We start from the raw sequence: 19,348 nt of genomic DNA on the forward strand, positions 1-19,348 counted from the left end.
GCATGCGGGAGAGACACCGGACCCTGGGGCCAGGAAAGAGCAGGAGACAGCAGGTCTCACCAGTCACTGCGATGGAGACGGGTCGGCTCCTCTCTGACGGGATCTCTCACCCAGACTCTGTCTCCCAGTAACCACAGCTGTACTCTCTGGCCTGTGAGTCCGACACTCGCGACAGCTGAAGCCATCTGCCACTGTGCTGAAACTGCTGGAACTCTCCGGAGTGGATTCTCTGGCCACCCCTAAAGAACCGGATCCTGGACACGGTGTCGGTGCTGGGAGCTGAGCACGTCAGGGTCACAGATCCCCCCGTAGGAAGACGCGGTGTGGTGGGCTCACAGTGAGTTTGGGGGCAGACGGCTGGGCTATAAGGAAGAGAGAGGAAGCAGAGAACTCTCTTTAGACTCATGTAAACAGACACCTCCCACCCCTCTGCCAGTCCCATCCAGAAATGCTCCCAGTCCCCCCTTTATCCCTTGCAGCCCAGCCCCTCTGCTCAGCTCTGGGCCCTGCCAAAGTTCGGCAGCTGCACCATTGGAGGGTGCCAGGGTGGATGCACTGAGCCCTGTACAGGTGACCCAGAACCCAGCGGGAGGAGCTGAGGGCCCTTGGGAGAAGCAGGGCTGGAAGGCAGGGCCAGGAGGGAACCAGGGTCTCTGATGTTCCCCCCTCACCCCAAGGCAGAGGATGAACCAGCCCCTCAGTGATCCTGGGGGGTCAGGCCCATAGGACGGCCTGTCGGGACACCCAGCACTCGAGTCACAAGACTGGGAGGCGTAAGCAGCTGAAGCCAGGAAATGACCCAGCTGGGACCTGGCTAAGCCACTGTGACGTTCTGCTGGTGCGAGGGGCCCTGCCATCAGCATCCAGTCTCCTCCTGCCCCACCCCTACCCTGCCCCTGCCCCGCCCCCAGCCTGCATGTTCCCCGCCCCCCAGCCTGTGCCTGCCCCATCCCTCACTTGTTTCCACGTAGTTTTTTCTACCCTCTCTCCCTTCTTCCCCCCACTCCTCCTCATCTCATCGGAAGCCCACAGATGCTCACGGTACCAGACATTTATTTGTGTTCTGCTCCAAGGTTGGTTCTTTGTTATGCCAAATGGCTTAAACTCCCACAACAAGATGGACTCATCCCTCACGGGGCCGGGCACATTCCAGCTCCGCCCCACAGCCTGCTGCCCCCAGGAGCTGCTCTACCGCCCGTGTCCAGCAGATCCAGACTGTGCCTGGACAAGTGGAGCCGATCAGCCGACCTGCCCAGCAGCGGCGAGCAGGCACTGAGCAGAAATGAGGAAGCTCCAGCAGATGTGTGTGTGTGGGGGGGGGGGGGACAGACGGAGGGGGGAGTTTTTCAACCCATCACGTTTCCTCTGGGGTTTCTGCAGCACCTGCTGTTACTGCCCTGCTGGGCAAGGCTGGGTCTGTGCCCCCGAGCCCTTTGTGGGAGCCCAGAGCTGGGGCAGGGAGACCACACACAGAGCCCCCACCGCCGCATCTGAATGGACCACACCCGGGGCACTCAGAGACAAGGGGAACGGGGAGCTCTGTCTCCATGGCCTGCCCAGCCCTCGTTCTCTCTGGCCGTGAGGGGCTGGGTAGCACCCATGGGGATAGGAACAGCTCCCCCCCCTGTGGCCGTGGCTGGGACCCACCCAACAGACCCTCCCAGCAAGGGGAGTCGCTCTTCCACCCCCATGGATGCTGCCCCCTTCCTTGCAATTCCCAGCACCCTGGTGTGAGAGGAGCAGGACCCCAGCCCCGCTACCAGGACCCCTCTCCCCTCCCCCGCCCACCGCCAGCATCCCAGGAGACCTCGTTACCTGCGGGGGACACCGGCCTGGGGAGACTCTGGAGCGAGGCTGGAAGAGAAGAGCAGAGAGGGGGTGAGGGCTCTGGGGAGGGGATGGGGACACAGGGCAGGGCTGGGGGAGTCTCCAGACAGACACAGAGGGGCAGGGAGCCGAGGTGGGCACTCACCCGGCAGAGGCAGCGCCATGCTGAGCCGGTCGCTCTGGGCAGGGAGCTGGCTTCTCAGCAGCCACCAGCTGCGCCCAGGGAGGGGAACCGTCACCTCCGTTCTGAGAGCAGAGGAAGCCGCAGGCTCAGGTGTGGTCACCGCTCAGCTCAGGGGCTGGAGAGACACCGCAGTGTGGTGTGCAGGGCGCCCATTTCCTGGGCCGATAGAGACTGGCCCAGCCTCCACTTTGAACCCTACGGGAGAGATTCTGTAACCGGAGGGGGCGCCCCAGCCGAGACTTCCCTCTGCCCCACCAGCCAGACCCTTCCACTGGGCCCCGACCTTCCAACCTGGGTTCAATCTTCACATCTCCAGAGGGAAAGACTCTGACATTTTCTGGTCATTGTGAAACTGCCGTTAGTGACCTCCTTGTCCTCGCTGTGGCTTGGGTTCCCTGTCCTCCGGTCCGAGCGTGGTGAGCCGCAATCCCTCACATGACACGGAGATTCCCATTTGCCCCGTGACCACGATCCACCGTCTCTTTCCTTGCCCTGCCCCCAAGAACGACCAGGACGACATTGTTGTGTGGACACAAATACGCATAACTCCACAAGGCTTTGGATAACCTCCCCCGGGAACCTGTCAACGTGAATAGTGCCATCGATTCGTACTTTCGGCCAGTGTCGCTCACGTGTGACACGCTAGAGATACGGAGTCTGGAATGGCTTCTGGCTTGACATGTGCACAGGGAAGCCATCTGGGGTGTTTCCCTGACAGACTGGGTGATCCCCGGTAAACAGCCCCCTTTCTCCTTTAAGTTGACGTAGTGATTGGTCTTTGGAAGTCATGTGATCACCCCAACGGGGAGGGTCCACCCAGGGAATTTTCCATGGAAGGTGGGGGAGAAAACGTCCAAGTTCCCGCCTCTCTCTCTGTCCATCCTTCCCCATACCTACCCACCCAGCTGCCTGCCTATCCCCGTTGTATCAATCTGTCTGTCTGTTCATGGCCAGATGGGGTTAGACCAAAGGTCCAGCTAGCCCAGTGCCCTGTCTGCTCACAATAGCTGATGCCAAGTGCCCCAGAGGAAGGGAACACAATAGGGACTCATCATGCGATCCCTCCCCGTCACCCATTTCCAGCCTCTGACACCCTCCGTACCCATCCTGGCTAATGGCCATTGATGGACCTAACCTCCATGAATCCATCGAGCTCTTTTTTGAACCCTGTGGAAGTCCTGGCCTTCACTGCCTCCTCTGGCAAGGAGTTCCACAGGTTGACTGAGCGCTGCATGAAGTAAAAACTTCCCTCGGTGTGTTTTAAATCTGCTGCTGCTTCATTTCATCGTTCATCCCCATAACAGCTATCGCATCTCTTCATCTCCACGAGAGGAAGTGATAGAAACTGCTCCGTGGCGTGTGTTTTTCCACCTGATAAGGGCTGGAGGGAGGAAGCAGCCGGTCCCCACAGAGCCATGAACACACGGACGTATCAGCAGCCGGCGTGAGGGGATAGGCCAGGAGCCTGAAAGGCCCCCAGATGTGGGGACCTGGTTTAGCATCTCCCGGAGCCACTCTGGGAGGTCCCATGTCAGGCTGGAGGAGCTGGGAGCTGACCCCCAGGGAGGTTGCAGCCAGGAGGAACCTGCCTGTCCCTGTTCTGTTACCTACCCACCCCAAAGGGGGAGGAGCTCAATGGTGCCACCCGGCCAAGAGACACCAGCGGGGGCGCCAGGGTGCCAGGCAGCTGCTATGCTCCAGGGAGCCAGGAGGAGGCGCTGCTTGCATAACAGCAGGTGCAGGGGGCTTCCCCCCCAGGCATCTGAGTGGAACCACGGGGGGGGGCGGCTTCACGCCTGGCGGTTCTGCACGAGGGCCATGCTCAGGCTGTGGCTGACGCGCAAAGCGGGTTTCCGAGAGTGACAAACCGCGGTGCGCAGCCACCAGGGAGGCCCCCTGCTGATAGCAGCAGAAATGAGGAACCGGTTCCCTGCACAAACCCCAGTCCTGACACCCAGCCCCCGCCCGGCTCTAACCACTAGCCCCCCCTCTCCTTCCAGAGCAGGGGAGAGAACCCAGGAGTCCTGGCCCCCAGCTCCTCCCCTCTAACCACTAAACTCCACTTCCTTGTGAGAGCCAGAGAGAGGGCCCAAGAGTCCTGGCTGCCAGCTCTCACCACTAAACCCCACTACCCTTCCACAGTTCAGGAGGGAACCCAGCAATCCTGGCCCTTAGCCCCTCCTCTCTCACCACTAAACCCCGCTACCCTTCCAGAGCTGGGGAGGGAACCCAGGAGTTCTGGCTTGCTGTCCCATACCCCTCTCACACACAGACACCACCCCCATCCCACAGCTGGGGAAAGAACCCAGGAATCCTGGCTCCCAGCCCTCCAGCTCTAACCTGTAGCCCCCACTGCCCTCCCAGAGCCAGGGAGAGAACTCAGGAGTCCTGACTTCCAGCCCTCCTCCTCTAACCACCATCCCCCACTCACCTTCCCGACCAGGGAAGAGAACCCAGGAGACCTGGCCCTCACCCTCTCTGCTCCAACCACTAAACCTCACTCCTTTCTCCGGGCCAGGGAAAGAACCCAGGAGACCTGGCCCTCACCCTCTCTGCTCCAACCACTAAACCTCACTCCTTTCTCTGGGCCAGGGAAAGAACCCAGGAGTCTTGGCCTGCAGACCCACCGCCCTCGGTTCTAACCACTCGAGCAGCCTCTACAAGAAAAAGGAAATGAGCAGGCGTCATGTTCGTTTCGACCCAGCGCTGCAGCAGGGAAACCGCAGAAGAGCCGAGAACAAGCAGAGGTCCCAGCTCTCAAACTCAGCAGGTGCCACGGAGTTCATCAAACCTCACCCATCCCCCTCTCCGGTGCCCCCAAACACCCATGCCTCTGGAGGCAGGACAGGAGACACTGGGATGCCCCCAGTGCCAGGGCCCCGCCTGGCAAGGTATTGATTAGCTGACCTAACATCTCCCCGTCCCAGCTCTGGAGAGCCTGCCCATGGGAGCATTTCCCAGCCTCTGACAGAGGTCAGATGAAGTGTCACCAGAGCGACCGTTGTCAGAAAGTTTGGGAACCAGAAGGCTCATAGCTGGGGCCGTGTGAGGCCAATGTAGGTGACCAAGTCCCTGACGGAGGAGGAGCAGGACTAAGCAAAGCATTTCACTCCACCGGTCCGTGACGAGGTAGGACCAGAAATGAGTGAACCAGGAGAAGATCGAAGAGGCACCGATCAGAGATTCCCCCAGTACCCCAACAGTGTCTGAGGTCAGGGGACACTGCCCCGAAGAACTTTCCCTGGAGACGGGGAAGGGGAGAGGAGCCCGAAATTTACAGGGCGACCCCTCCAGCGTGCTCCCCTTCTGGTTTGAGGGCTGGCCGGCTAGGCCAACACCGGGAGGTTGATGAGAAGGTGCCAGATCTTCGTGAGGCAAGGCAGGTTGATCGAGTGGGGAAAAGTGCAGCCAGAAACTCCCTCAGAGGTTCCGGAGGAGAGGATGCAACATGACGTGCTTGACACAGATACTCTGGCTGTAGCCACAGGTAGACGGTCTCTTGAAGCGCACACCTTGAAGGGGACACCTAAGACCAGACACCTTGAAGCAAACAAACATCTTGAAGAAAACCTCTTGATGTGGACACCTTGGAGCAAACAAACACCGTGAAGTGGACACCTTGAAGTACATACCTTGAAGTAAATGAACATCTTGAAGTGGACACCTTGGAGCGGACACATGGAGGAAACATACACCTTGAAGCAAACATACACCTTGAAGCAGACCCCTTCCTGCTGGAGGGGACCATTAGGGCCAGAAAGGGGGTGGAACGCAGTATGAGCTGGTGCAGACGGGCGCGGTCTTTGCTTAGCAGAGAGTCTAGCTGGCTGGCACTTGGCCGTCCCGGGTGGTGCGTCGGGGGCAACCAGAGAGGCTCACAGGGGAAGGGCCTTTTCCCTCGCCAAGCAGCGGGAGGTTCCACAGGCCCTAAGCGGCGCGTGGCTGGAAGGTGGGGGAAGGCGGGTGTCGCTAGCAGCGAGGTTTCTTGCCAGACGGCAGAACCCCAGCAGCCCCCGGCGGTGTGGTGAACGCGTAGCCCACATGATAGGAACCCAAGTTGTTGCGGCGACGGTGGTTAAGAAAAGTTCGCTGCGAGCAGCTGTAAACACAGGGGCCAGAGAGTAGTGACAGAGCTCGGAAGACCTCCCCTGAAGGCACCAATTCTTTCCCTCCATCACGGCTTGTCCCAGGAGTCCTAGCCCACAACACCCCTCCACCATCCCAACCCACCTTGGTCTAACCCCATAGACCCCCACCCCTCTCCCAGAGTGGGGAAAAGAACCCCAGAACTGGACACCGCCCCTAGAATCATAGCACCATAGAGCTGGAAGAGACCTCAGAAGGTCATCAAGTCCAGCCCCCTGCTCTAGGCAGGACCAGTCCCAACCAATCCCTAAGCATCTTGACTCTCATTTGCCCCCCCCCCACCTCTACTCTAACCACTAGGCACACCGCCTCGGAGCAACACTTTCACCCACAGAAGGAGGCAGTTGGGAGCCTGGAGAATTCTTGGCCCTCGGCGTACACCCAATCAACAGACTGTCGGAAAACCAACAGAGCACAGTGGGGAGCCTTTTATTGATCCCAAATCCCCCACCGGGCAGTGCCTGGTAACATCCTGCAGGCCCTGGGAACACAAACAGAAGGGACAATGAACATTATGTAACCCCTCTGCCCCATCCCCTAATGACCTTCAGATACTGCTCTTCTACCGCAGAGCTGGGACCTCCTAAGCACCCGTTTGGCTACATCTCCATCTGGAGGCAAGAAAACTGGAGAGGAGGACATGGAAGGGCCCACTAGGGGGCGCTCTAGTCCTTGGGTCTCTTCAGAAGCCGGTTCCCCTGGGCAGCTCTAGGGGGCGCCTGGATGAATGTGAGAGGGTGCTGCCCAAGTTCAAGTCAGAGCTGACTCCCGCGCCGCCAGGGGGCGCTGTGGTGCACTGGAAGGAGGCTCGTGAAGTGGTCATTCCTGACCATGACACACATGTGTGCAGGTAGGGGGCGCCGCACTGTTGACACGGCCACCGTCACGGTGCAAAGCCACCTGCGCTACGACTCAGGGTCCCACGTTTTTCATTCATCGTTTTGGTCACCCCTTCAGGTCCCAAATATGGAGGCGTCTCCATGTCCCAGTGGCCCTGCTCCAATTCCCAGCTTTGCCTCCACTCCTTGACCTCAGACTCCGGCTCAGAGCCCTGACGGCTGCTCTAACCACTGGACACAACTGCCCTCATCTCACTCACTGTCTGCAGCTGAGAGCGCTTGGGGTGTTCCCCGTGTTGCAGAATTCCCCTGTAAGCCCCACAGCTGTGGGCTGAGATCCCCTACTGCCGTGTTTCTTAAACTGTGCCACGAGGCAGTCAGAGGTGTGCCGCGGAGAACAGAGTTCAAAATGGCCACTGTTAAAGGAGCAGGCAACCTTTCTTTTTTTTTTTTGGCTCAACATCTTCTTTGCAAACTCCCCCCCCTTTTTTGTTCAACAACTTCCCCGAAAACTCCCCTCACCCTTTATTTGCTCAACAACTTTTCCCCAACCTCCCCTTTTTTTTTGCTCAACAAAAAATCCTTGGGGTTCTGCATAAAAAAAATTGTTTGGGGTTCCTTGGTCTTGAACAGTTTGGCTGTGTCTACACTGGCATGAATTTCCGGAAATGCTTAAAACAGAATAGTTTTCGTTATAAGTATTTCTGGAAAAAGAGCGTCTACATTGGCAGGCTGCTTTTCCCGGAAAAGCCCTTTTTCTGGAAAAGCGTCTGTGGCCAATGTAGACGCGCTTTTCCGGAAAAGAGCCCCGATCGTCATTTTCGCGATCGGGGCTTTTTTCCGGAAAAGACTACTGGGCTGTCTACAGTGGCCCTTTTCCAGAACAGTGTTCCGGAATAAGGACTTATGCCCGAGCGGGAGCAGAATAGTTTTTCCGGAATAGCGGCTGATTTTGTACAGTTCAACGTCGTTGCTTTTCCGGAAATTCAAGGGCCAGTGTAGACAGCTCGCAGCTTATTCCGGAAAAGCAGCTGATTTTCCGGAATAAGTGGCCCAGTGTAGACACAGCCTTTAAGAAACACGGCCTTAATGGGTTATTTTCCTGGGAACGTTCCATGCGTCAAAGCCACAGCCGGTGCCGGTTACCTGTGTGCTACAAACAGCGGTGGGAGACGAGGAAGATAAGGCCGTTGATGAGGAAGAAGGAGCCGCCCACGGCCAGGAACCGAACCAGGAAAGCATGATTCCCTGCACAGACAGGAGAGAAAAGAATTCCCTCCTGAAAGGTTGCATTGGGTCTTGTAGGCTGCTATCTGCCGCCCCCTGCAGGACGGATGGAGTTGCTTGCTCTCTCACAATCTCTCTGGAAAGCGACTTGCTGCCCCCTGGTGGAGGAACTTCAACCAGCTGTCTGGGTTTGTGAGTTGTGAGGCTAGCCGCACGGAATAGTGACGCTAGACTTTGGTAGTTACACAAGAGCCGAGACCTCACCCTGGTGGTTCTTCCCTGACACTCTTGATGTCATTGTGGATCATTCTCTGAAAACATCCACTCCGTGCATGCATGTTAGGAATCATTACAAAAGGGACAGAGAATAAGACAGAGAATCTCTTATGGCCTCTCTATCAATCCATGGGACACCCGCAGCTTGAATCCCGCATGCAGATGTGGTCTCCTCATCTCAGAAAAGATTTCTCGGCATTGGAAAAGGTTCCGAAAAGAGCCACTAACATGATGAGGGGTTTGGCACGGGTCCCATATGAAGAGAGATTAAAAAGACTGGGATGTTTCAGTTTAGAAATGAGGAGACTAAGGAGGGAGAGGATGGAGGTTTAGAAAATCATGAGTGGTGGGAAGAAAGTGAATAAGGAAATTATTCATTTGTTTCCAAAACATAAGAACGAGGGGTCACCCACATAAATAAATAAACAAAGGAAGTTTTTCTTCATCCAGCGCACAATCAACCTGTGGAACTCCTTGCCAGAGGATGTGGTGAAGACCAGGACTTGAACAGGGTTTAAAAAAGAGCTAGATAAATTCATGGAGATGAGGTCCATCGATGGCTATTAGCCAGGATGGGTAGGATTGGTGTCCCTCGCCTTTGTCTGGAAATGGGTGATAGGGGAGGGGTTATGGGAAGATTCCCTGTTGTGTTCCCTCCCTCTGGGGCAGCTGGCATTGGCCACTGTGGGCAGACAGGACATTGGGCTGAATGGACCTTTGGTCTGACCCCATTTGCTTGTTCAGATGTTCTTCTGCATTTCCCAATATGCTCCCAGTGTCTCTAGCAGACGAGAAGGGGGGAGATTCCTCACCTGTCACGGTGACGTACACGGCCTGGCTCCTGGGGGACGGACCCCATTTCCGGCACACGTTCTCCTCGTACCCACAGGTGAACTCCCCGGTGCTGCTGAGCTGGGCCCGGGGGATGCGGAGCACCGAGACGTTTCTAGACCCCGAAGGGTGGATCTGAGACTGCCCGTTCCGAGGGAGAAACTCGACGCCGTCCTTGTAGAAGTAGAACCTCCGCTCACCGGTGCCCTGGGGTGCCGTGCAGGTGAGGAGCAGGGGCAGCCCTTCCTTAATCACGCCAGATGGGGGATCCACGCTCAGCGCCGGCAGGAAAGGTGAATCTAGGGGAGCAGAAAAGGGGAGAAGTGAGCACATCTCATGTTCCATGGGACATGCCCATCCTAGAGGAGAGCGCAAAGATGAAATGGTTTTACTGGGGAAGACTTTGGGACCCTGTGGACCCAATATGTTAGAAACAAATGGCAATCACTTCTCAGTCGCCAACTTTCCTTGCCACCACCAGGGTCAACATGCCATTGATTTCTAAGGTCTTGGGTACAGCTACTGGAAAGAATCCCAATGAAACATGAGTTTCGTGGACGGAGGGTTGGACTCGATGACCGCCCAAGGTCTCTTCCAACCCCACACTCCTGTGATTCATTGGCTGATTAAATCAGGGAATCACAGAACTCTAGAACTGGAAGTGACCTGGAGAGGTCATCGAGTCCAGTCCCCTGCCCTCACGGCAGGACCAAGCACCGTCTAGACCATCCCTGATAGACATTTATCTAACCTACTCTGAGGGTACATCTACACTATAGGCTTTTGTCGACAGAGGCTTTGTCGACAGATACTGTCAACAAAGCTTCTGTTGACATAGAGGGTGTGTCTAGACTACAGGGTTTTGTCGACAAAAGTGGGCTTTTGTCGACAAAACTATACCTGCGTCCACACTGCCTTTGAGTTATGTCGACATAACGTCGACAAAACTCAGCAGTTTTGTCGACGTATGTAAACCTCATTCTACGAGGAATAACGCCTTTTGTCGACAGAGTTCTGTCGATAGAAGGCATTATTGCATCTACACTGTCCTTAGCATCCACACACTCATGTCAACAAAGAGGCTTGTTTGTCGACAGAACTGGCTGTAGTCTAGACGCTCTTTGTCGACAGAAGCTTTGTCGACTGTATCTGTCAACAAAGCTGCTGTCGACAAAGAGCGTCTAGACTACAGCCAGTTCTATTGACAAAGCAAGCTGCTTTGTCATCATGAGAGTGTAGACGCAAAAGACAGTATCAATGCAATAATGCCTTCTGTCAACAGAAGTCTGTCAACAAAAGGTGTTAGTCCTCATAAAATAAGGTTTCGCGATGTTGACAAAACTGCTGCATTCTGTCTACATTATGTCAACAGAACGCAGCAGTCTAGATGCAGATATAGTTTTGTTGACAAAAGTCCACTTTTGTCGACAAAACCCTGTAGTCTAGAGACACCCTGAGGGTGCCTCTAGACTATTTTGCTCTGTCAACGGAGCCATGTCAAGTAGTTTACTCAACATAGTCAATGAAGCGGGATTTAAATAATCCCCGCTTCATTAAAATAAAAATGGCCGCCGCGCTATGCCGACAATCAGCTGATCCGGCACAGCGCGGCTGTCTAGACGTGGTGCTGTTGACAAGGGAAGCCTTTGTTGACGGCTCCTGTAAACCTTGAGGCATACCGGAGCTGTCGACAGAGGTTTCCCTTGTCGACCGCACCACGTCTAGACTGCTGCGCTGTGCCGGATCAGCTGATTGTTGGCACAATGCAGCGGCCATTTTTATTTGAATGAAGAGGGGATTATTTAAATCCCCGCTTCATTGACTATGTTGAGTAAACTACTTTACATGGCTCCGTCGACAGAGACATGTAGTCTAAACACACCTTGAAGTATCTCGACTACTGGGTTGTCAACAAAAGTGGACTTTTGTTGAGAAAACTGTACCTGTGTCTATACTACCGCAGCGTTGTGTCAACAGTAAGTGAATAGAACGAGGCAGTTTCGTCGACAGCGGTAAACCTTGTTTTACGAGGAACAATGCCTATTTTCAACAGAGTTCTCTCAAAGAAAAGGTGCTAGTGCATCCATACTGTGCTTTTTCAAAAGAGAGCACCTACACTCTCTTTCGAGAAAGCGGCTTGCTCTTTTCGACAGCATTGGTTGTAGTCTAGAGTGATGCTCTTTTTCGACAGAGGCTTTGTCGACAGTATACATTAGAACCTAGGCAATTAGGCAATAAATTGTATCTAGGCAATTAATTCCAGTGTTTGACCACCCTGACAGGCAGTGGTCATGTCTAATCTAAACCTCCCTTGCTGCAGTTTAAGCCCATTGCTTCTTGTTCTATCCTCAGAGACCCAGGAGAACAATTTTTCTCCCTCCTCCTTCTGACACCCTTTTAGATACCTGAAAACCACTATCATGTCCCCTCTCGGTCTTCTCCTTTCCAAACTAAACAAGCCCTGTTCCTTCACTCTTCCCTCGTAGGTCATGTTTTCTAGACCTTTCATCATTCTTGTTGCAATTGAAATATTAGTCACAACTGACGTGTTTGAGGGAGCCAGTTAGATTTAAGCCAAGTTCCGATGGAACCCGGGCCCAAGTCCTGCCCAAAACGTCCTGGTTTCCTTTCTGCCTGCCCACTCAGCCTGGCCCCCTGGCTTCTTGAGAAATGAAAAGGAGAGGACTCAGAAAATCCAGCTCATCCCATGGAAGATCTTGGAGTTACAGGCTGTGGAATCCTAGGGTTGAAAGATAACTCGGTGGGTCATTGAGGCCAGCTCCCTGCCCAAAGCAGGACCAACCCCAACTCAATCATCCCAGCCAGGGCTTGGTCAAACCAGAACTAGGCATGGAGATTCCACCCCTTACACAGGGAACCCATCCCAGCGCTTCCCCACCCTCCAAGGAAAATAGTTTTTCCTAATCTCCAACCTAGACTTCCCCCACTGCAACGTGAACCCATTGCTCCTCGTTCTGCCATCTGCCACGACTGAGAACAGCCTCTTTGGAACCCCCCTTCAGGGAGCTGAAGGCTGCTCTCAAATCCCCCTCGCTCTTCTCTTCTAAACAAGCCCAAATCCTTCAGCTTCTCCTTGTAGGTCAAGTCCCTTCAAGGGAGAACTTCTGACTTCTTGGCTTTCATTCCAAGTTGGAAGGAAACCAGATTGTGAGCCATGGGAATGGGATCCCTTTCCCCTACCCATCCCGTGCGAACTGGGGACTTACCCAGCACGGAAACAGAGACCGGTTGGCTTCCCACCGACAGGATCTCTTGCCCCGACTCTTCTTGCCAGTATTTGCATGTGTATGAGCCCGCGTCCACCGTGCGAAGTGAAGGAAAGAAAACTTGGGCTCCCCTGCTGGCGTCAGGGTCCCGGGAAAAAATCTCCCCATTTTCTTCATTGTAGAATCTGTATCCCGTCACATTGTCAATTTGGGGATCCACACAGGTGAGCGTCAGCTGTTCCCCCACCAGGTATTGTGGGCAAGGCGGGTCCACGGTGAGCGAGGCGGGAGGTGCTCGGTCTACACGGGGAGAATGAAAAGGGAATGAGTCAATGGGGTACCCGGTAGTCCAAACAACCACACATTTTGGTTTCTACGCTGAAGCCAGTGAACCATCCCCTCATCTTTTGGTAGAATCCAAGAATCCTAGAATCCCAGAATTTGAGATTCTGCCAGCCCAGTCCCCCCAAGATCAGAATCCTAGGATCCCAGGGCGGGCAGAGACCTCAGGAGACACCAAGTCCAGCCCCCTGCCCAAAGCAGGACCAACCCCGACTCAATCATCTCAGCCAGGGCTTGGTCAAGCCGAGACTTAAACACCTCTAGGGATGGAGATTCCACCCCCTCCCTAGGGAACCCATCCCAGGGCTCCCCCACCCGCCTAGGGAAATAGTTCTTCCTAATATCCAACCTAACCTCCCCCACTGACGATTGGAAACTCACAGCTCTGCAAAGTTCTCCTGCCCCCGGGCACACCAGTGTAGGGCTCCATAAATCCAAAAGATTCCCCCCCCCCCAGACATTGTCCATGGAGCCCGTATTGGTGGGGAAGGTGGAGGAACAACACGTTCTTCCAAGCCCCCATGAGAACTGAAGTGATACCATCTCGTCTACTAGAGCCAGGCTCTAACCACTGAGCGAGAGGGGCCATTGTGGCTGGAAACGTCTCCACCTGGCAACACAGACTCACCATAGACAATTAGGGTGATGGGGTCACTCGGTGTGGACGGCGCCTTCAGCCCAGCTGGCCAGTACCGACAGCGGTAGGACCCGGAGTCGTGCACATTGAGGTGAGGCAGATGGTAGGTCAGGCGAAGTGGAGTCTGGCTCTGTGGAGGGGTCACGTCTTCACCATCCTTTAGAAACTGGATTTGTGTAGCCTGGTACCCCTTGGGTGGGGTGCATGTGAAGGTGACGGGGTGGCCTACACGGTATGTGGACTGTGTTGGGTTCACTGACAGCATCGGGGAAGTGCCATCTGGAAAGTGGGTGAATATTAGCTAGCGCTTTCCGTCCGCCATTCATAAGAACATAAGAACTTAAGAGCGGCCGTACTGGGTCAGACCAAAGGTCCATCTAGCCCAGTATCCTGTCTGCCGACAGTGGCCAGCACCAGGTGCCCCAGAGAGGGTGGACCGAAGACAATGATCAAGCAATTTGTCTCCTGCCATCTCTCTCCAGCCTCTGACAAACAGAGGCCAAGGACACCATTTTATCCCCTGGCTAATAGCCTTTTATGGACCTAACCTCCATGAATTTATCCAGCTTCTCTTTAAACTCTATTATAGTCCTAACCTTCACCGCCTCCTCTGGCAAGGAGTTCCACAGGTTGACAACACGCTGTGTGAAGAAGAACTTCCTTTTATTAGTTTTAAACCTGCTCCCCATTAATTTCATTTGGTGTCCTCTAGTTCTTCTATTATGGGAACTAATAAATAACTTTTCTTTATCGGCCCTCTCCACACCACTCATGATTTTATAGACCTCTATCATATCCCCCCTCAGTCTCCTCTTTTCTAAACTGAAAAGTCCCAGTCTCTTTAGCCTCTCCTCATATGGGACCCGTTCCAAACCCCTCATCATTTTAGTTGCCCTTTTCTGAACCCTTTCCAAGGCCAAGGGCAATGTTGTTGTTCCCGTTTTACAGATGAGGACAACTGAGGCCTGGCACAGGGTCATGTCTAGGGCAGCTCTCGGTCTCACTACCCCCATAGGAGTGCAAATCACACCAAGCTACGTATGGCAAATGCTAGCTGTCCATCCACGCCATAGCTCCACCAAAGCTGAGGTCTTACCCCAGCCCGCTTCCTAGCCTGACCCCCAGGGTATGTTCCCGGAGGACCCGAGGGTTGCATCCCAGAATCATGTTTGCTTTTTTTGCAACAGCATCACACTGCTGACTCATATTCAGCTTGTGGTCCACTATGACCCCTAGCTCTCTTTCCTCCGTACTCCTTCCTAGACAGTCGCTTCCCGTTCTGTATGGGTACATCTAGACGACAGGCTTTTGTTGACAGAGGCTTTGTCGACAGATACTGTCGCCAAAGCTTCTGTCGACAACGAGCGTCTAGACGACATCCAGTTCTGGCGACAAAGCAAGCCGCTGTGTCGGCATGAGAGTGTAGAGGCAAAGGTCAGTGTAGATGCAACAATGTCTTCTGTCCACAGAACTCTGTCGGCTACAGGCGTTATTCCTCGTAGAATGAGGTTTAGCCCCGTCGACAAAACTGCCCAGTTCTGTCGACGTTATGTTGACTGAACTCAGCGGCAGTGTAGACGCAGGTATAGTGTTGTCGACAAAAGGCTTTTTTTGTCGACAAAACCCGGTAGTCTAGAGCCTCCGTGTGAAACTGATTGGTCCTTCCCAAGCGGAGCCCTTTGCATTTGTCCTTATTAAACGTCATCCTCTTTATCTCAGACCATTTCTCCAAGTTGTCCAGCTCATTTTGAATGATGACCCTCTCCTCCAGATTAGTCGCAACCCCTCCCGGCTTGGTATCATCTGCAAACTTAATAAGCGTACTTTCTATGCCAATAGCTAAATCGTTGATGAAACTGAGGCGCACATGTGGGTTTACTCTGAAGCATTATAGGAGCTTTCTGGTGTGGGATAATTTGTCCTCTTGAGGTCTTGGTCTTATAGGTGAGGGAGGCTGTCACGCCCGGAATTCCCATCACTGCTTAGGAATTGGTGCAATGCCTAGGGAAACTGAGGCATGCACGTGGGTTTACTATGGAACAGTATAGGACTTTGCTGATGTGGGATAATGTCTCCGCTTGATTTTATAGGGGAGGGAGGCTGTTGCACCCAAAATTTCCATCACCATCTAGGCATTGGTGCAGTGCCCAGGGAAACTGAGGCATGCACATGGCAGTTATTATGGAACATTATAGACCCTTGCTCTTGGGGGATGATCTCTCCCCTTGAGATCTGGATCTTATACGTGAGGGAGGCTGTCATGCCTGAAATTCCCATAACCGTCTAGGCACTGGTGCAGTGCCCAGGGAAACTGAGGCATGCACATGGCAGTTATTATGGAACATTATAGACCCTTGCTCTTGGGGGATGATCTCTCCCCTTGAGATCTGGATCTTATACGTGAGGGAGGCTGTCATGCCTGAAATTCCCATAACCGTCTAGGCACTGGTGCAGTGCCCAGGGAAACTGAGGCACACACACGGTAGTTCTTATGGAACGTTATAGAACCTTACTGTTGGGGGATGATCTCTCTTCTCCAGCCCTTGGTCTCCTATGTGAGGGAGGCTTGCACACCCAATGTTGCCACTAGCATCTAGGCATTGGTGCAGTGCCCAGGGAAACTGAGGCACACACATGGCAGTTATTATGGAACATTATAGAACCTTGCTCTTGGGGGATGATCTCTCTCCTTGAGCTCTGGATTTTATAAGTGAGAGAGGCTGTTATGCCTGAAATTCCTATAACCATCTAGGCACTGGTGCAGTGCCCAGGGAAACTGAGGCACACATGTGCGTTCACTATGGAACATTATAGGAGCTTGCTGGTGTGAGATAATCTCTCCCCTTGAGCACTTGATCTTATAGGTGAGGGAAGCTGTCATGCCTGGAATTCCCATCTCCATCTAGGCACTGGAGTCGTGCCCAGGGAAACTGAGGCACACACATGGTGGTTATTAGGGGACTTTACAGGACCTGGCTGAAGAAGGATGATTTCTCCTTTTTGGTGGCTTAGGAATTAGCAGCTAGAAGTTTGAGATCCAGCCCCCTAACCACAACCAGGCAAAATGCGGAAGTTGAGCTGAGCTGTGCAATCTGCTGTTGGTTTTCCCTCCGGGGCGGGGACAGGAGCCTGTTTATAAATCATCCAACACATGCCAGCTTCCCCGGGGAGGACAGAGCGTTCTTCTCCCCAGGAGACGCGGCCACTGGTGAAATCTACCTCTCTGCTAATGCAGAGACACCCCCCACGCCAGCAATGACGTGACGCCCTCATGAGCAAGTGAGCACACTCATGTGTGGAGAAATCATGCCTAGTGATTGCATGGATGTGGGGGGGAGAGGGGAGACTTTTTTCCTGGCCCAAATGGTGAAGAAAATCCAGATTCTCCGCCACGGAAAATCTGAGCCCCAAGAAAGCTGTGAAAATATTGCTTCAGTCAACTCCCCTTTGGTTCCTGGGCTCTGTGGACGTTGAGTAGCATTTCCAAAAAAGAAAGTTTGCCTCCGAAAAAGGAACACGACTTTCACCCGACATCTCAGAACTGGTTTGACCTTTTGTTTCCTCCCCAGAAGACTCTTGGGCAGTCAGCAAAGCGGCATTTCTCAACGGAAAAAAATATTACACTGGCCAATTCCTGACGGTATCGAATTGTGAGACCCTCTAACTCATTTCCCCCACGTGGCCGGGCAGAAGCAGCTCTAGGAGACTCAGGGAAAGAGGCAGAAGAAACAGTGGAACTCACTGCTGCAGGACTGGGCTCCAGTTCTAACCAGGAGGTGGGCTTGAAACCCTCCCTCCGGGGCCACCACATGAGCATGGACAGAAGCAAATTGTTTGATTTTTTATCCCATACTTTGAAAGAGCAAGAGGCGAATCCTAGAATCCCAAAAAACTAGAACAGGAAGGGACCTCGAGAGGTCATTGAGTCCAGTCACTTACCCTCACGGCAGGACCAAGCACCGTCTAGATCATCCCTGGTAGATGTTTATCCTATCTGCTCTTAAATATCTCCAGGGATGGAGATTTCACAACCTCCCTAAGCAACTTATTCCAGTGTTTCCCCACCAGACAAGTAGGAAGTTAAGTTCACCTGTGGAACTCCCTGCCACCAGATGGGATTGAGAAGGACTTCTCAGGAGGGATGGGGTGTTGACTTGAGCAGAAGCTACCAATGATAGCACCAAAACAAACATTGCCCAGGGTACAAAACACCGAGGGTACGTCTAAACTACATGCCTCCGTCGACGGAGGCATGTAGATTCGCCAGATCGGCAGAGGGAAATGAAGCCACGATTAAAATAATCGCGGCTTCATTTAAATTTAAATGGCTGCCCTGCTCTGCCGATCAGCTGTTTGTCGGCAGATCGGGGCAGTCTGGACGCACCGCGCCGACAAAGAAGCCTTTCTTGATCGGCACAGGTATGCCTCGTGAAACCAGGTTTACCTGTGCCAATCAAGAAAGGCTTCTTTGTCGGCGCGGCGCGTCCAGACTGCCCCGATCCGCCGACAAACAGCTGATCGGCAGAGCGGGGCAGCCATTTAAATTTAAATGAAGCCGCGATTATTTTAATCGCGGCTTCATTTCCCTCTGCCGATCTGGCTAATCTACATGCCTCCGTCGACGGAGGCATGTCGTCTAGACACACCCCAAGTTTCAAGTCTGAACCCAATCTCTACGCACGAAGAACCAAGGTGAGTGATTCAAGTGAGGACCCTCAAAGTATCTAAAAGGGTGTCACAAGGAGGAGGGAGAAAAATTGTTCTCCTTGGCCTCTGAGGGCACAGCTTTCACCCGACATCTCAGAACTGGCAGGACAAGAAGCAATGGGCTTAAACTGCAGCAAGGGAGGTTGAGGTTGGACATTGGGAAAAACTTCCTGCCTGTCAGGGAGGTTAAACTCTGGAATAAATTGCCCAGGGAGGCTGTGAAATCTTCATCCATGGAGATATTTAAGAGCAGGTTGGACACACACCTGTCAGGGATGGTCTAGATGGTGCTGGGTCCTGCCATGAGGGCAGAGGACTGGACTCGATGACCTCTCAAGGTCCCTTCCGGTCCTCGTGTTCCAAGATCCCAGGTCATCAAAGAGGAGCCAGTGGAGTTGTAAGTTTCTAGGGGGCACCTTGAGCCATCCCCGGGGGTGGACATGGGTTTGTGGGTAGAAAGCACCTTGTTCTGTCTAGGAGAGGCTGTTACCTGTAGGGGCCGCCGGCCGGGGAAGGAACTGGAGAAAGGCTGGAAGAGAGAAGAGAGGGGGTGAGTTCTTTGGATGGGGGGCAGGGGAGGCACCGACCAATGGGGCTCGGGGTGGGGTGACTTACCCAGCACAGGCAGGAGAGTTGGCGCCATGGGACCCTGGGTTCTCACGTGCACCCGTCCCCCCCGGCACCGTCTCTGCACCGCAAAGCAGAGATTCAAGCCCTCGGCCCCTGTGGCAGGAAATGCAGGGACGGCCGCAGAGAGACCAAACCCTCCGTTTCCCCACGGATATTTCAAAACCCCAGGCTGGGGCATGATGCACCATCTCCCAGGAGGCCTTGCAGGCTGACATCAGAGTTGTGACACCCCCCCAAACGGACCCGGTGAACCCTAATCTCCCTCCCCCCCCAAACCCAGCCACAAATCCTGTATCTCATCTGCCTCCCTGACCCAGAGCTGGATCAGAACCAGCACCCCGTAGGGAAAGCCCAGGGCCCCCTCTCCACCTTCCCCCCAGTTAGAATCCTACTTCCCTAAGCTGTAACCACTACACTTCACTCCCTTCTCGGAGCCAGTGTGTTGATTTAAAACCTACCCCTCTGGAACTTGTGT

General features: G+C 53.9%; 1 protein-coding gene across 1 annotated transcript; it reads right to left on the reverse strand.

The window, feature by feature from the left end:
• Positions 1–6,569: 6,569 nt before the first annotated feature.
• On the reverse strand, positions 6,570–19,013 carry LOC112545758 (Fc receptor-like protein 5). Its single transcript, XM_025184557.3, has 7 exons — positions 18,859–19,013; positions 18,734–18,772; positions 13,528–13,815; positions 12,558–12,857; positions 9,312–9,629; positions 8,143–8,244; positions 6,570–6,638 (listed from the first exon to the last, which is right to left on the reverse strand). Exons 1-6 carry the CDS (start codon positions 18,884–18,886, stop codon positions 8,150–8,152), a joined length of 1,068 nt encoding a protein of 355 aa, XP_025040342.3. The 5' UTR covers positions 18,887–19,013; the 3' UTR covers positions 6,570–6,638; positions 8,143–8,149.
• Between the last annotated feature and the right edge of the window lie 335 nt (positions 19,014–19,348).

This window comes from Pelodiscus sinensis, chromosome 30 (genome assembly GCF_052426305.1).
Source record: "Pelodiscus sinensis isolate ZL-2025 chromosome 30, ASM5242630v1, whole genome shotgun sequence".
In the NCBI taxonomy this organism is placed as follows: Eukaryota; Metazoa; Chordata; order Testudines; family Trionychidae; genus Pelodiscus; species Pelodiscus sinensis.